An 18,550-nucleotide genomic window follows, 5' to 3' on the forward strand; every position below is an offset into this window, starting at 1 on the left:
GTAATTGTGAAACAAATGACTTGTAACTTGTTACAAGGGAGAATGGAGTCTCTGCCTTCCACGTAGCGCCTCTTGGCCGAAAACCAATATTGTGTTCTCGCCAGCTTCGTTGACCAATGCACATGGCTGGGAGGAGGGTTAAAGGGACAACGAGGAATTTTGGAAAGCGAAGGGTTTTCACACTACATTTCCCATGAGCCTCCACGCACGGTGAAATTCTTGGACCGGCGCAAGACGGACGAAAGCGAAAACATTTGCCATGAATGTTTTCATTGATCAAGAATGAAAGTTGGACGTTCAAAGACAATCAGATACCGTCGTAGTTCCGACCATAAACGGTGATTCGGCGGTGTAATTCCCATGACCCACCGGGCAGTGTCCGCGAAACTGAAAGTAGGAAACGCTGGGCGAGCGACCACTAATAATAATAACAAAATAATGATAAAGACAAAACAATATATTTATTGAAAATGGACCCATTAACAAGTGTGGGTAACGTAGATTCATCCACATTAATATGAGACTTTTTTATAACCAAATACAAACTCCTCGTTGTCCCTTTAACAAAAAGCAGAAAAGTGACTGGACTTTCATAGTTCCCCTTTAAGAAAGTCAAGTTCAAACCTAATAATATAAATATCATAAACTTTATGCTATTCCTCAGATGTGTCCTTTCAGTAGGTCAAAAACATTGATGCTAACAGAGTCTTTCCAGGCATCATTGCTTACGTGTGCTGACAAAGCTACATGGGAACGTCACGTGTTAACACATCTGGCTTCTTGTAGTTAGATTTTGCTCAAAACAAATCGCAAATAAAATGAGCCTGAGGGAATTAAAAGAAAAATAGAGCCTGCCCATGTCCAGATGAGTTGGGCCTGGTCTAATCAGGTTTGTGTTGCGAATGGCAGCTCTGTGAAGACGGAGGCCAGCAGACAATCAGGGATCTGTAATCAGGTAGAGATGCCAGATTCTTTTTCTATAGCGTTAACAAATCCAGTTACCTCAGCGAGTCTTGTTACCTCTGTGTGTTCGGCTGTCAGCTACAGTGAAGGCTTGTAAGTGTGTACGCACATGTGTATGTGTGTCTGGTGGGGTGGGGGGCTACCTCTCTGACTGTGTCAGTTTAATTATTGCTGTCATCACGTACTAAGCCCCAGCCTCGACAGAATGACTTGAGAAGAAAAGTCATTTCCTCTTTCTTTTTAAACTGCATCATGCACCTTGGCAGGACCACCTATTGACAAAAAGATGTGGCAGGCTCATTTGAATATATCAGAGACACGCAAATACACGCGTACAGGCAGAGCACACACACACACACACACACACACTTGGGTATGTCCACAGCAACACAACATCCACACAAAGACAAACACACCACCTGGAATGTTCATCCTGGTGATATGGTAGAATTGAAATTCAGAGGAGTGAGTAGTACCTACTTATCTCTAATCTGTTTTTCCAATTGAAAAACTCCCTGCCATGATGGAAGTTATTTTTACCCAAGAGCTCTAAGTCCCATCTTCCTCCATGGTAAGCTACACTACATGAATAATATGCCAGAATAGATTATCCGCCGCTGGGAATCAAGTGTTTAAATGTTCAGTAGACTGCAGTAGAGATGAAATTATCATCGGCCATGTATCTATGAATGTATTCCATGGGTGATGGATTGTGCAATTCTCAAAGGTAACTGTTTTTATTTGCAATAGGACATACTAATAGGCTTGATTTTGACTTTACCACAAGAAACAATACTGTGACTTTTTTTTTCATACTTGGATTCAATCAGATTTCATCACACTCACTAACATACTCTTGCATTCAGTGATTGACATTTGCAAAAGTAGCTGCAAGACAAAATAGGTCAGAGGGCTAATATCTTAACACGTGTCAGCTGAGGAAAACATTAACACTCACGCGTGTGCACGCAAACACACACCATCACCCACTCATAAATGCGAAAAGTGTGTTTCTATCGACACCGGCTTTACAGGCAGAGTCTGACATTTTGCTGGGAGTGTGAGGTTAAGCATTCAGACCTTTAGGGAATGTTATTCTCTCATTCCTCTCACATCCTCCCTTTATCCCGCCGTCCTTATCTTTGTTTGTTCCTGGAGCATGCTTTGTTGTGAATTTCCAGCAGATGCACCTGCTGGAGGTTTTGTGATGCCTCTTAGTGCCCGGATGCACACAAACACAAGCACACATGCCCTCACATAGACATAAGAGTTTCTTATTTGATTCCGAAAAAGATCTGTCAGGCCAAAGAGGACACAGAGGTGTTCGCTGTTTAGCTTTTCCCTCTCTGCCTGTAACATGCCAAATACATGAATCAATAGCCGAATGGAACCAAGTACAGAGTGATATGCGATGGCCAGCCAGGTGTGTTGCTATGGTGAAGAAAAATGATTGGCCAGGTTCTAGATTACAGTGTTTGCTTCCCAAAACAGCCTGCCTGCACACAACAGCAGCAGCAGCAGCAGCAGCAGCAGCACACACATACACACTCTCACACATGGCTCAGCTGAAATAAGCAGGCTGATTGCAGTGGTTTTACGAGTAAAGCCATTTGAATGGAAATGCAAAATGGAAGTGCATTACCAAAACTCATAGACACCACGACCAGCTGTGAATGAGAAGAGTGATTTGCACTAAGAACATACCATGTGCATCACAGCTAGAAGTAGAAAGAAGTGTGTGTGTTTGTGTGTCTGTTTGGATTGAGAGGGCGTTGGTGGGTGAGGGTCACGGACAGTTAAGATCAAGGCCAGAAAAGCTTCCCACAGGCCCTTCACCTTTAGCCTTTCTGTGCTGTTGTACACCGGCCATTACTACCATAGACTGATTTTATTGAGCACCGATTTACAATGTCCTTAGACACCACTGTAGTAATTGATATAGTTACCATCATCACCAACACATACACCAGAGGCGCTCGTTGAGTAACCTCTGTCCCTTCCTCTGCAGCTTACAAATAACTGTATCTCGCCTCTCATCCATCACTTTATATCTCACATACTGTGATTATGCCATCTTACTTGAGGATAAGCAAAGACCCCATGCTCAGAAAACTCTCCGGCGTCACGCATACGCCCTCCAAAATAATCTGCATCCCTGAAGGAGAGGGCCATGACATGCTTTGTACTAGCAAATAACACTGATCATAACCTCAGTCTGCTTTTTACATGGCTGCTTTTCTGGTCATAGATGCTGAGCTTTAAAATAGAGAAGAGCCTGTTTTGGCAGGAGCCTTGTCCCTTATGCACAAAGTGCCTTGCTGACACTGTTGACACATCTGTGTGAGCGTGCATTTACATGTATAGAAATGTGAGTTGGGATATGTGCAGCATGAATGTGCATGCGTATTCGTGACAAAGTATTGTGTGCTGCATATCTTGGTGGTTTCTATGTGAAATACAAGGACAAACTGTGAAAACAAATCACCCTCTGGGGCAACAAGATGTCTCACATATATACACAAACTCCCACATAAGCACACATGTTCACTAATGCTGAAATCAATTAGAGAAGCAACAAAAATGAATTGACAACAAGTGATTCATCAAGCAAACCTGCCAACATTCATTGGCAGTGAGGGTTTCCTGTCTTTTGCTGTTTTTAAAGTCAACATCTTTGGGATTTTGATAATTAGTTGGACAACATGAGACTTGAAGAACTCCAACCTGCTCCAATGCCCAACAATGGGTGACGTCACACCTCGTCATATTCAAACGGTCTGTGTCCGAATGATGTATTTCTCAGGCTAACCATCTATACACTGTAACAAGGGTTACAATTTTGGATTCTAGCTCTTTCTGTGGTCTAATATTTTTCTCACCTTGTTACTGCTGCAAACCCAGAGACAACCATAAACCAGGGAGAAGTTTAATTTAAATGTCACTGTGCAACTTACATTTCTCTGTGATTGTCCTTTATTGAAGAGTGATGACGATGACATCTTGTTGCCTGCTTTTGACAAAAAGCTATTTTCAAAAGGTGATTGTTCCCACGAGAGAGGAAGTGAGAGAGAGCAAAACGTTGTCTCATACAGGCACACGGATACCCGCACCACCCTACAGGCACACACAGCAGACGGTAGCAGCAAGAGGGTGATGATGGAGTGAGAGTGTGTGTGTATGTTTGTGTATGTGTGTGTTACTGAGTGCATGAGAGAGAGAGAGTGCATGTGTAAAACAGCATGAACTGATGATGGAGTTTGTTGTGGTTGTGTCCAAAGAACCCGAGGCAGTCATTACCTTTACTGCTGAACCATTTAGGAAAATAGCCTCTTTTCACAAGATCGCCAAATGTCTGTCTGCTATCTGTGTCTGTGTGTATGTGTGTCCTTAGGGGTTGAAGTGTTGGTCTAGTGCTTAGGGGTACTTATAAAGCCAGTTGTAATGCTGTTTTCTGTATGGATGTTTCTCTGCCTATTATTTTTTGACCCCCTTAATCAATTCACTTTTGTGCTAAAGCTATTATATCTCTCCTCTCCTGTAGAGGCTGGTGGAAGCGGCAGAGGAAGCTCACCTACAGCATGAGGAGGATCCAAACCTACAGGTATGTGTATTGTGTGTGTGTTCCCCCCGCATCTGCGTATATACGGACCACCCAACCACCATAAAAAACCAACATGCCCATTAATTCATGCTGAAGATAATTAATCCGACAGAAGCCCGTGTGCTGTGTGAGATTGGTCCGGTGACTGACATGGGCCTCTATAAACACAACAGGGGAGAGACAGGCAGAAACATTAGCAATGTTGTTCGTAGTCTGTTGCACATGACTAGGCTTAACAGTCTTTTAAAAGTGTGTTAGTGCACATTTCTCTGTAATCATTTTGTCAGCGTATGTCTGGCCGCGTTACGGTCACACTGTCACATATTCACAGTCTCACTGGAGCAGACGAGCCTCGAAACATGCATATCACGAGGATGTCATGAGGAGTTATTTTTTTATGCTGTGAACCGAAAGAATTGCATGAGCAATGTAAAGAAAATGTTCGATATTGAAAGTAGGAAATTTCAATATTACCTGATAATACATTATTACGTCGGTTACACCATACATCATTATACTGTACTGTCAAGGAGTGAATGTGAATTCTTTGTGAACTTTTTTTTAAAGGAGAGAAAACACAAAATGTACTTCATAAGAACAGAAGCAAAAATATAAACTGTGAAAAATGAAGAGGCACAAGAAGAAATGTACAAACTGACAATACTTTATAAGAAAGAGGAAAGACACTTGAAAACATAAAGGGAAGCAGGGATAGCTGGGTGTAGGTGAAACACAGCAGGGCAGCACAGATAATTACAAAAGAGGGATGAACAAGAAATAACACATCCAACAGACACACAACAAGGTATAATTTCAAAATAAAATAGGATTTAATACACAGGACTTCAAACATAAAGTCCATAAAAAGGGCAGTGAGTTGGAGATCTGTGGTTGAAGCTTGGCTGTGGAGCTGGGAACCGGTGTCTCTGTGGAGCTGGCTCTCTGTGGAGCTGGCTCTGTACCCTGCACTTCCTCCTGCAGCTCTGAGAAAAAGGGGCTGAGAAACTCAGGGGAACAGCTGCCCGGCCTGTCTGCCCGGACCTCTGTCTCCAACCCCAATCTCATGCCCAGCTCCTGAGGCCCCCTGCTCTGCACCTGTCTGGCCCAAAGGGGCACGGCTCAGCAGCAGAACGGAGCTGAGCGAAGGACCAGGGCTGGAGACAGAGGCTGGGGTGCCAGACCAGGTGACTCAGGAGGAGTTCCACCATTGAGGCTGGACAGACAGACAGGCGGGTCCAGTCCAGAGGGTGTTGGTGAGGACAGGACCAGGATGGAGTTTGAGGAGTCTGTCTGAGCAGGTGGTGGCAGAAGGTGAAGACTCACTGAGCCCTTCTGGTGGGCAAGCAGGAGGCTGCGCCACAGGCAGACCCTTTTGGAGAACAAGCAGAGATGCAAATAGAGAAGTGGAACGACCTGGAGACGGGTGATGAGGGTAGAGTTGTGGAGAGATCATTACAGAGTACTGGATTTAAATAGTGTAAATTTGAGTAAAGAAACTATAATAAAATGTATCCCTGAAGATTGATTAGTAATTAGTTAAATTGCTTTATTTCAAAAATAATGAAAACGTCTATACATGAGCTATCATCACATTGTGACAAGAGTTTAACCCCCAGCTCACCCTCCTCATTACACACATCACCGATTACAAACAGGAAACCAATCACTAGTAAATGGTAGGTCTCTGGTATATACCTGGACCATACCTCTATGTTTGTTGCAAAAGACAGACGCTTCACAGGCAGATGTTCATTAGTGCTTCAGTTGACAAGAGTATTTGCTGTTAAATCTTGTTCTATTTGTTTATAGTAGTTTGAGCATCAGAAGAGTTTAACATTTAGGGGGAAACCCTGGGGTATTGTTGTCCCAACCTTTAATCTCAGCAGAATAAATCTACCATGATTTTGCCTACAGATGTATAATAATAAGTAGCGATTGAATTGTGTGTGGGAAGCTTCTTATCTATTTTGTCAGAGGTGAAGCAATTAATCCTCATGTTTTTATGCCAGAATTTACAGTAACAAACAAATTTTGAGTCTGAAACATAAATCATGAATTATTTATGGTATTATATCGCCGTCGTAGTCCTACTCAAAAACTCAACACATTTTAAACTATTCCCTGGGAGTTCCACCCTCAGTTCTGCAGACTTGGGCAAATGCATTCAGCTAATCATATCTGCATACACACCCCCAAACCCAGCCTCTGCTCTCATGGTTCTGCCTCAAATCCATTTGAGCAGCTTTATTTTTTAGAGTGCAGCTTTATATTGTGTGTGTGTGTGTGTGTGTGTGTGTGTGTGTGTGTGTGTGTGTGTGTGTGTGTGTGTGTGTGTGTGTGTGTGTGTGTGTGTGTGTGTGTGCACTTGTGATGTTGCTGCGCATCGAGCACATCTCAGAGCAGAGTTTATTAAAGTAGGAGGAGCAACAACAGAAACTTGAGTTTTAAAGAGGAAATATGATGCTAAGCCGACTTGGGAGAATTTGCTGCTAAACTACTTTTAAACTCTGTGGTGTGTGTTATGTGTGCTTGTGCCTGTGTCTGTGCCTGTGGCGGTGAGTATGTGTTTACTCTGTCAGCTCTTTAAGGCATTACAGTGAATGCCCTGTGGTTCTCTACTGTCATGGGTCATTAAGGAGGATCAATTACTAAATTTAACCACTGACTGCTGTCCAGCTCTGAATCTGAGTCTCTCATAGTGCCCGTTTCCCTTCTCCTTTTTTCAGTCACCTGCCTGATTCTCCACATGCTCTGCAACTTTGTCTCCTGCGCTTTAAAAGAAAATCCCATTAACTCTTAAACAAAGCTTCAAAGAGGAGCAAGATCTGGTATTTGTGGTCCAATTAGGTTTGGATGTTGTTTAATATTAATTGTTTGATGTAGATAAGTAAAACCGTTCATCCATGAAAAATTAATTAATTGTTGAAGACATTTCTCCAACCAGTTTCCAGCTTGCTTTTTGTCAGTTTTATTTAATTGCAAGTCAGTATAGGATGCTATCCTGGAACTGTGAATATTTGATATGTATTTTTCATAAATGTCTTACATTACAGCAATTAATCAATTAATGAAGAAAGTAAATATTAGATTATTTTATAATGAAAATAACCGTTAGTTTCTGGCATGAGTTATACAGTGGTGTTTGATATAAGAAAATAATAAGCTACTGCACTTATAAGGTTTAAGGTTTAAGCTACTAAGAATCAGCAGGTGCTTCTGTCAAGACCCACAGTTTTGTACTGAGAGACATGAGATCCAAATTTAGACCATAACGCACTGCTGTCTCACAGTGTTTTTTTTGTTTTTTTTAAAGGTGTTGTGTTTTTCTTGTTTTGTTTTTTTTTTACTTGTAAAAAGTCACTTTTTCTTTCTACTGTGTGACAATCATGGGCAATCCACCTGTAAAAATACCTACAGCTGATTGCAGAAAGTTCACTCTGGGTGTGAAAACCATTCTGGAAAATGTACAGAAGCCTGATAGCAAAAAGTGGTGTCACACTTTTGGACCCCAGCTGAATCAATGGGTACAAATGGGTAAAATAGGAAGAGAAAGGAGTGAGTGATAAAGCAGGAGAAAAATGATCATGTTGATGACAAACATATATACATGCCAGATGCTTGTTGGCATTGTGTGTTACTGCAGCAATACCGATCACTTTAATCAGAGATTAACATACGGTAATGACAGATGTAGTTGGTGTTTGATCAAAGAAATTAGACCGAAAAAGTAGGACATCAAATCAGGAGCCCATTGCCTGTAGGACTTTCAGGTTTCCATTAGCCATAATCATTCCAACACTCAAACACACAAATATAATCCTTATTATGGATCCTACAGTGACACTATGATAAAATACCATAATCATTCATATTAATACTAAGAAGAAAATTAAACCTTTATAGCCTAGTAAACGTATCATCAACTTTGCCATCAGTAAAGTAAAGTTACTGCTGGGCAACAAGCACATAACATCAACAACATATCGAGAACTTGCTAAATTATGTAAATGCATTAAAAAGCCGTGATGGTCAAAGATGAAATGCAAAATAAGTCCCTATTCAAATGAGAGGTTTCACTGCTTCACCCGTTCAGTCATCATGGTTATAACAAGTAATAATCAGCTTTGTTCTGTACCCATGTTCGTGTGTCCATGTGAGCTGGTATGTGCTTACGTCTCATTGTATGTGTGTGTGTGTGTGTGTGTGTGTGTGTGTGTGTGTGTGTGTGTGTGTGTGTGTGTTTTTTTTTTTAGTATTTATCCTTCGTTAAGCAGGTTTCAGTACCTCTTGGCGAATTATGTCACAGCCATTAATTTCTCTCAGCTAATTGTATTTTGAATTGCCAGGGCATCAAATTAAATGTTTGAGCATTTTTTGGTTGCAAATCACATTTTTTGTTTTTTAGTTGCGTTATATGTGCATTTGAATATGCTTGTTCATGTTATTACTGTTGTATATCCACACCTGTGTGTGTGTGTTCATTTCTGCACCGCTCTGATGGTGGCATTTCTAATAGTGCTTTTTACTGCAGAATGTGGTGAATAGATGGTAATTATCACCAGCTGTGCTAAAAATACCACATCCACACTGTAGGGTGAAACCTCCTCCATCACTATTCGGGGTTTATTATAAAATGTTTGTGTGTTTTTTTTCGCTATTGGATACATATTTGGCTGGCAGCAGTTTGATAGGAATTTCCTTATCTATCCTTTCCAGAGCTCTTCTGCTTCCATGTGAAATTGGCACGGTAATCTGCTGCGATTTTCCTCCCTCGTTCTTTTACCCGCAATGCTCATGTACTGTAAATAGGAAAGCAGAGAGCAGTCTCCTATGCCCTCTGCAGCCAATGAAATCCTTCCTTGGAGGTTGGAAACAAACAGCCAATTGCCAAGCCCGATACTGGCTGAAAATGTAGCCCCAGACTGGAGGGAGCGGAGGGAGAGAAATGTTTAATCTTCTTTTTTTTGTCACTTTTTGTTCTCACACTCCCTTGTCAAGGGTATTACCATAGTGCAGAGAGGTGGCCACATGCTTGTTAGTTTGCCAATATGCTTGTCATATTACTGGCAAAAATTGTTTGACCTGAGTGATTGCAGCTGTATACCCACACTCTGCCTCGCTGTCCTGTCGCATGCATGGCCAGTGATGCGAAGATGGGATTTCTAAGCCATTTATTCAAGAGTTGGCCTTGACTGCCCAACATATAACGCATGAATGTATCACATGCACACTTACATATATACACTGCTTCTTCCTTATCTATACACATATTACACCTCACCTGCAGGCACCAAGCATTTCAAGGTATCCTCGTCTACAAGTTCAGAATTACTGGCTTTGACAAGCCTTTACAAACCTTGAATGAATCTGTTTCAGTTCATTTCTGAGTATGAGAGATTAAAAAACAAAAAACATTCGCAATACACTGTCCTCATTAGCTTCTCTTTTTTGTTGTGTTGTGTTTGTATCATAGTATTTGTCATGCAAGAACCAGAACAAATTTGATCGAAAGTCTTTGATCTTAAAAAGATTTCCACATACATCTTAATGACATGGCATTTATACAGTATGGTATTTGCTCATTTGTCTTTAGATGAACTAACATTCAATAAAACTGGAACCACCAACACTGTGATTTTCAGAAAACTAACTTATTTTCAGCCTGGAAATTAAAGAGATATGGTGCAATCAGCACAGAGCCAACTGCTGGTTTTCATATAAATCACACAGAAGCTGAGAACCTGAAACATCAGGTAGGAGGATTTATCTGGCTTTCATTGTAGACTGACTTCACAATTCAAAGTCTAGAGAGAGTCTGGGGAGATAAGCACCCAGTTATCAAATGAATTATTAATTTCCTTTGGACAGAGAACACAAGATCTGCTGGATAAAGCTTAACTAGCATTTCATTTGTTTTTATCAACATGCTGCTTTGTGCACTCTTCAAAGCCTCGCTGTAACATAATTCTTATCATGCATCGTACACAATAGTGCATTGATTACGCTAAATAATATTGATTGCATGATGTTGTCCTCGCACACAGAAGAGTTTTCTAAGCTGTGCAATGAGCAACATTACCTCACGTGGCTGATGACTTTCACTCATGTTTTGTCAGAGTGAGTGGGCACAAATTTTAAGATGCGCGAAGAAGGATTTTAAGCCCACCACATGAGCCCATACTTGGCCTTTCCTCCAAGTTATTTACTCAATCTGCGGTCTTGTTTACTCTCTGATTACCTGTATCCATGCCCCCTGGTTGTTTTCCACTTACATTTCCACACTCGGGGATCGGTGTCTTCCCCTTTCCCAACCGTGAAGAGAGGGGAGTGGGGAGGTGGATGAGGAACAGAGTAGAGTTGAAGTGGAGATGAGAGTTGAAAGTGAACACCAGAGGGTGGAGCGTCACACTTAACACCACCACCACCCCCCTACACCCCACGTCCCCCTTTCACTTGTGGTCTCCTCTCTGTCTCACTCTCCCTCTTTGCCCCCTGAGGCTCGTGACTCATTGTTGCGCTTTTTGCTGTGAGAGTATTTATCAAAATCAACAGTGGGTGTTTTTTATTTGCATGTGAGCATATGCATGTGGGTCATGCATTTGCACCCAGTCTGTGTGCATGACTGGGGTGTATGTGGGACACTAAACTGCAAAGGTGCTACTCCATGAAGTGACTAATTCAGTTCATGTTCCTACCATACACAATTATAACTAAGGCTGTATTAAAAAAATGTGCTCAAAAAAGTATTTTTAAAAACAGCAGCTTACACTAATAACATTGCGTGGCAAATTTAGGCAACAGCTTGATAAAAGCCTCTGAACTCAGTGATCGTTTGGAAACAGCAGTATTAAAGTCGGTGCTAAATATGTGTCTCTATAATTCCACTCTGCACAAGTCTCACCTAGCACTCACAAAAAAAGATTCTGACAGGTCAGTAAAAGTCCACAGAAGTAGTAAAGAAGGTTCGTCATAGTGTTACTCCTACTGAGGCCATGTTGGGGTATTTTACATACAGTATGAAACTGTTTAACTTTGAAAGGAATATAAATGATCAAAGATTTAAAAGAAAATATTGAGAGGAATTGTTAAAAGAAAACTGACAATCTCAGCATGCTATAAGAAGAACACATTAATATACAATAACAAAAACACACATTTAATAGAAAGCCTGCTGAAAGAAAAGAAAATGATAAACGGTAAAGGTGATTAAGATTAAAACCTAATGAGATAAAACTGTTTCTGTTATTGTAGAGATGATCATTCACATTTTATTTATTGATATCCTACCTCACCTAGATAAGTAAATCATAATGAAATCATAATGAAATGGTATGTGCAAAAAAGTTTAGTTAGTTTAGACCTAAAAATTTATGACATGACGGCATTTGACTTTCTTTTGAAACAACAGTATGAATGAATATGTGTTTCTTGTTTTTTTGTTATGAATGTTTTTGATTGACCTGATGATTTGTCTAGACCTTGAAATTACTAAAAGAAAAACAACACAAAAAACTCAAAAGAATTTACAACTTATAAAATTGGCAGATAAAAAGATATACCTGAAATAAACAAAGCCAAAAAGAATATAGTGAATATTTTTGTGTACACACAATGGAAAGTATGTCTTTCAAGAGTGTGGCAGAAAATGCTAGCATGTTTAATTTATAGTTAAATAACAATAATTATCTCCCTTGTGTTATTGGATATATATTTATCTTCTATGTCAGTCAGTGCAGCAATGACAGTTTGATGTAAAGTGTCACATATCACATCGTAAGGACATCCATTCTTCTATAGCTTTTATTTTGAAACAGACAAGTGAAATATGCTCCACTGTTTATCTCCACTCACCCCTCCTCCTCCTCCTCCTCCTCCTCCTCTCCCTCTGTGTCAGTCCCACACCGAGTGAGTGGGTGCTGCTGCTCCATGTGCGATCTCTTAGCGTAATGCACTCCAGCGTTAAAGATCAGGTTGTTAACACCATGATCAGGGACTGCATTAGTGGCACTGGGCACTCCTTGACTGTAATGCTGGAATGGCATAATTGACTTACTCAACACATACACCCACACTTGGACACACACACACACACACACATGCGTTTCCACCCATGCTGTACACAGACAGCATCAAGTGATGCTCGGGTGCGTGCAGGGCTGCACACATACACACTATGGTTTGCCTCTGCCTCCATTTACACACCCACACACACACTCCCACATGATTGAAACTCAAAAGCTGATGGGAACAATTTTAATCAAAATTAAAGGCCACATCCTGTGAATTTAAATAAGTAAATTAACAGACTCATTAACCATTGTTTGTTCTACTTTTTTTATTTCTTTTTTTTTTACTTGATTCCCAATGCTCTAAACAGCCAGTGCCTTGGGTGGCCTTTTCTCTTGTCTTTGCCTTTTCTCCCACCATCTTTCAAGAGACTTCCTTCTGCACAACTTAGATAGTTTCTCTTAATGAAGTCATTAGTGATTTGTTTTCTGTCTTGAATCTTGAGATAGTCATTGCCATTATAAAAATGTTCTCTCTCTCTCTCTCTGTGTGTGTGTGTGAGAGAGCTGCAGGTGTTCAAAGTTACTTTTATTTAGAGATTGAGATTTGGCTTACTTTCTTATTCCAGCTGTCACACAGGCAGAGAGGACAGAGGGAGGACGGAAAACAAGACAGAGGGGAGATAGACAGAGGCAACCTGGCAATTGCTACGCTGGTCTCACAGATAGAACTGATTAGAACCAAACCTTGCCAATGAGAGCCGTATGCACAAGAGACGCCACAGGAGCTGAATACCAGCATGAGAGAGAGAGAGGGTGGTGAAGAACTTGATGAGGATTGCATAGAGCCCAGCCAGCACAATGGGTAGAAGCAAACAGGCTGAGCCAGAAAAGGGGAAAGGAAAAAAACAGGTTGGGAGGGTGAGACAGAGGAAATGAGAGACAGGATGATAGAACAGGTACTAACTAGACAGTGGCAGAAAGAGAACAGAGTGAAGACGCAATGGGGCCTTGTCTTCTGCAGGTGCAGTTGGCTAAGCCTCTGTACCATGTGTCACAGTGTGTGTATACTCTACTGTATGTGTGTGTGTTGTAGCCTGTGTGTACATTGTGTATAAACTCAAGAACTTTTTTTTTTACTATCCTAGTTTATTCTAGTTTAGGTCATTTCTGGTTTCTTTGTTCCCAAGTGGGGGAAATAAATCCTTTGCTCTATACAGTTACACCCTGTGCACTGAAATGTCTGAATAAATCTTATGAAGATTTTCTACAGTTGCTCCATTTTATCCTTTACATCATTTACAGAGAGGTAATTTGTGCTTGTTAAAAGCATTGAATTATTTGAAAAGAATGAATAATTGAAAAAAAAAAAATAAAAGACCGTTGAAAAAAAAAACAGTCATTCTGTTCTTTCCTTTGTAATCTCTAACTATACTTTTAGCTGAAAGTCAATTTGGATAGTTAATATTAATCTATTCTCTGTACATGTGTTTTGTTTTTCTAATTTCTTTTGGCTGGAGAGCAACTTGGTGAGAGAGACCTGAAGAGGACCTGAAGGTGATAATCAGGTTAAATTAGGGCTGGCTGTGGATACTGTGGCCCTCTTTGGCAGGGAATAGAGAGACGATTGCCAGAGGAAGAGAGGTCAGGTACAGTGGAAGCCAGAGGTGAAGAAGAGGACACGCAAGCAATTCTCTGGCATGAGAAGCTGCGCCAGAGTTTCTCACTACACCCGAAGGTTGTTATTCCTGCAACCTCACCAGATTTTATGCCACTGGACCCTTTCTGGTGTCAAGGGCAACTGTTTTCTGATCACTGCTCAAGTGGTGCTACTGCAGCCCAGGAGCCTCAAGAGCCTTGTTAGTAAAGCAAACTACAAAGGTTTCAGAAGATATTAGGCTGTATAGTCTGTAGTACATATAATACCCTTTTTATGAATAAACTGTCAGCAAACAGTTACCTATTTATGCATTCATCTGATATGAAGCAGTGTTTACATTCATTTGCCGTTGTGTTTGTGTCCATATGATGATTGATATCAATAATCTGTTGTCTCTTAGCTCCTTTTTGGTCTCAACCAACATCTCTGGCTGGTTGTTTTGTTTTGTTTTGTTAGTTTTGAGTTTCTCTCCTTTTTCAGCAGAAGCTTTTGAACAGGTGTTTTGCTTGTTTTGTGCAAATTATATTTGTTTCTCTTTGATATATTGGCATCGTTTATGGTCGGAACTACAACGGTATCTGATCGTCTTCGAACCTCAGACTCTCATCCTTGATTAATGAAAACATTCTTGGTAAATGCTTTAGCTTTCGTCCATCTAGCGCAAGAATTTCACCGTGCGCACGAAGGCTCATGTAGTATGAAAACACTTAGCTCTCTGAAACTCCTCGTAGTCCCTTTAGCCCAGGAGATGGGTCAAAAATAACCTATTATGGGTTACTTTTTACCCAGAAGTTTTTAGAGTGTGAAGAGCACATTTTAGAAAAAAAATAGAAATTCTAGTCTATTCTTTAATCCACAAGTTTGTAGTAGTTCTCCAAAGCAAAACAACAACTCTCACTTAAAAATGTCCTTGTCAAAGTCAGCTTATTTGGATTCTGTTCACCCTGTTGCACTGAAAAAGTAGGTACCATACTGGTTGTGGAAAATGGCTGGTATCCCAAACAATGTAAAGGTCAATGTAGATCAGATATTCTCAATTGGTGGGTCAAGAGTCAAGAGTGAGTTGCATACAGATGCTGAATGAAGGAACCTGTGGCCTACACTGACTTGTATTATGTGAAACACTGCCACACTTATTCAAGATGAGACATTTGGTTTGTGTACTGCGTGGAAAAAAAAAATCAGCCCCTTAAAAGACAATAAAAAAGAAAAGACAGTAGAGTGTTTTTTGAAAACACACTTTAAGTGTTATGCTCACATTCCAAATAACAACCAGGTAAAAGACAAGAAGGAAAATATAGGGGGAAATATTGCAAGTCTGTGCTCCCTCACCTTGAAATGGCAGTGTTCCCTTTGATAAAGGGCTAATAAGCCTAATCAGGGCTGATTAATTACACTGATAGGCTCTGCGTTTGCCAGCCTAATTGATGGCTTTATCTGTGTTTTGCACTGGGCTGAGGGGATGATGGTGTTCCTCAGGAGGAGCTGAAAATATTTAGCCCAAATGAAGGTTAGTGAGTGAGAATAGAGAAGGTAGGGTAGTGATGGGGTGAGTGTTAATTGAGGAATATAAAGAAGAGAGTTCAGTGAGGTCAGTGTCACGACAGCAACAATATATTTAAGGTCTAAAGGCTTAACAGGGTTTTTTGAATAGTCGGGGTATGGTTTCTTTTAAATGTGTGCTCCATGCTGTTTTCTCTGCACAATTTCACTCTGTACTTAGACTTACAGCCTTTTCAGTCCCAGCCAGAAATCAAAGTCCGAAAAGTGTCTGTCAGCCTTCTGAATGATGACACATGTGCTGAGGTTTTGTATTGGACACTTGAGAATGGCAATTCATTCTTCTCAGAGGTCCTTTTCAAACCCTATTCTCTTGATCATTACAAGAGAAATCAGTGTGGCCTTGAGCCACGTAATCACCATCATTCACCTGCAGTAGGAATTGAACCAGTGCTGCTGCCATTGCTGCTAACAGTGAGAACAGTTAGATAGTTTTATTCAAAAAAGAGTGAAGGTGGTTGTACATCAGATTCTTAACACCACACATTATCCTTTGCATCTGAGTAAATGAGGATTGCGTTGAAGAAAATGTTTATTAATTCATTATGGTGAATTGACATCTGGCTAAGATTGCAGATGTCATCAAAGTAAAGTTGGTTTGAAATGAAAAAAAAAACGAGTTTTCAGGCCACACTCATAGAACCTGAAAGTTTGTACACAGCCTTCACTTCTTATTTGGGCACAGTTTTATAGGCTGTGTTAGTTCATGTGACTGCACTGCATCTGTTTCTCTGCAGATAAGCACACAACCATCTTATAAAGTCTTGATCAACTTGAGCTTCTGTTGACACAAGTTTGTTGTAGTTTTGCTGTAGCTGCATGTGTAGCTCATTTACACCCGAGCAGACAAAAATATGCCTGCCTATGGGCTTTTCGTCTAAAATGCCAAATTTTCTTTTCAATCGCTTGAGCATCTTTATCTCTTTGTCGTCTTTTGTTCTGCACTGGCTGCAGCCTTTGTAGGCTGTGCCCCTGTGTGGTAGCTCAGACTTCAGAGCCTTTGGGATGCAGGGAGCCATGTGCTCTATATTTATCTAACTCTATGATTTATTAATAGTCTCCCCAGTATGCGCAGTCCTAAAAATACAGAAGAGGCAGAGCAGCACATGCAGCATCCAGCTTGGAAGGGAGTGTGTGGAGGCAGAGGAGAGATCTGTTAAGTCAGCAGCTTCCCACTGTAGCAACATGCACGTATGGGATGATCCAGGGATTCAGGTTACATCGGTACGCACACCATCCTCTGACTCAGCATCTACGTGACCAAGTCATCCTATAGAGCCACAACACGATTCATCAAGATGAATATGTTGAACCTGAGTTCTGTTTGTATTTTAAAGTATTCAGTGAAGCACCAGTATGTGTAATCCCATCTCTCTGTTCTTACCTTCTAGTATGAATACTTCAATGCAGTGCTGATCAATGAGGTGGATGAGGAGGGGAACAGCGTAGAGCTTGGAGGAGAATTCATCCTGCAGCCCAACGACCACTTTAACAACCTGTCAGTCAACCTGAGCCTCAGTGTGGTCCAGGTACCCACCAACATGTACAACAAAGGTATGTTCACTATTTATAATTTACAATAATATACTGTAAGTGTGTGTGAAAGGTTAACCTTAACACCTTTGCCATGGAAATATAATATACGTCTCAGCTTGTTTCCTCTAATGTGGATAATTGAAACCACAGTCAAAAAAATGAACAAACCTCCGTAGCACAGTTACTGTAGTATGAGAGCTGGTGCAAATGGATGTACGCCTGTGTCCAGAGGAGGATTTGAGTTCATTAACTGTAACTCATTGGATCATCTCAACCACACACTGACTTAATTAGCAGTTAAATAATCAGACTTTCTGCTAATTTACCATCCACCCAAGTCCAACCAATGAAGTCATGGCCTTGTACAATGCTCAGTGGACAGAGTGAATGTCATGTCGGCTTAACCCAGCCACCACAGGCAAAGAAATTATATGGAGAGAGAGAGAGGGGGGAAAAGAAGGAGAAAGTAAATGAGAAAGAAAGTAGGTTAAGTCAGACTGATGGAAGGTCTGAGCAACAGATTAATTACAGCTAGGTAGAAAAAAAGAGAAAGAGCACACGAGAGTGACAGGAGGAGAGTGAATGAAATTGAAAGGAATTGAATGAAAGTGTGAGGAGAGTGAGTCTGGCAGGCAGGCAGACCGGTACAAGGAGAGGAAGAGTAATTTTGATTTGACTTGATTCACAGGCAAATGAGTAGAACACACACACACTAACACGTGCACGAATGCATACGCACACAGGCACAGCTTTAAGAGTTTTAGATCTGCAGGCTTTGTTCACTGGCAGTGATAACATGGATGTATTGGCTGGGACTACAGGGAGCTTGTTGGCGGGCAAACTCTCCGCTCAGTGCTCTGCAAAAGGAGTCTGAGAGGCTTGGCTTGGGGCAAGGAAACTGTTTTTGTGAACGATTCTTTAAAACATTTGAAAACACTCTTACTTAAATTGTTTTCCTTTTTTTTTCTCCTTGCAACCAATTTGCAGAAGTTTGCTTATCTATCACCACAGTATTGTTGGTAGTTTACAAGGACTCTGAACATTAGTTTGTCACAGTGCTGTAGCACTGAAGTGTAATTAATACGTTCACGTTCCAGCCAAAAAATAAGTTGTTTAGAGAGAAAACAGCACTGCACTAAAAAAACACAAGATGTTGTATTAATGTGAGTGTAGTGCAGGTGAAAAGATGAAATGTATTGCAGGAATTTTAATCTTCATCAGATT

At 40.8% G+C, this 18,550-nt stretch overlaps 1 protein-coding gene across 1 annotated transcript in view; it reads left to right on the forward strand.

Annotated features, from left to right (window-relative positions):
• LOC146984753 (voltage-dependent calcium channel subunit alpha-2/delta-3-like) overlaps positions 1-18,550 on the forward strand; it is a 119,507-nt gene that overhangs the window by 31,353 nt on the left and 69,604 nt on the right. The window contains exons 4-5 of the mRNA XM_085782160.1: positions 4,505-4,564; positions 17,182-17,344. Of these exons, the coding sequence (XP_085638286.1) occupies positions 4,505-4,564; positions 17,182-17,344 (223 nt within the window). The remainder of the gene's footprint in view (positions 1-4,504; positions 4,565-17,181; positions 17,345-18,550) is intronic.

The sequence above is a fragment of the Trachurus japonicus genome, chromosome 7 (genome assembly GCF_045865225.1).
Source record: "Trachurus japonicus isolate A0001 chromosome 7, Traja_1.0".
NCBI lineage: Eukaryota > Metazoa > Chordata > Actinopteri > Carangiformes > Carangidae > Trachurus > Trachurus japonicus.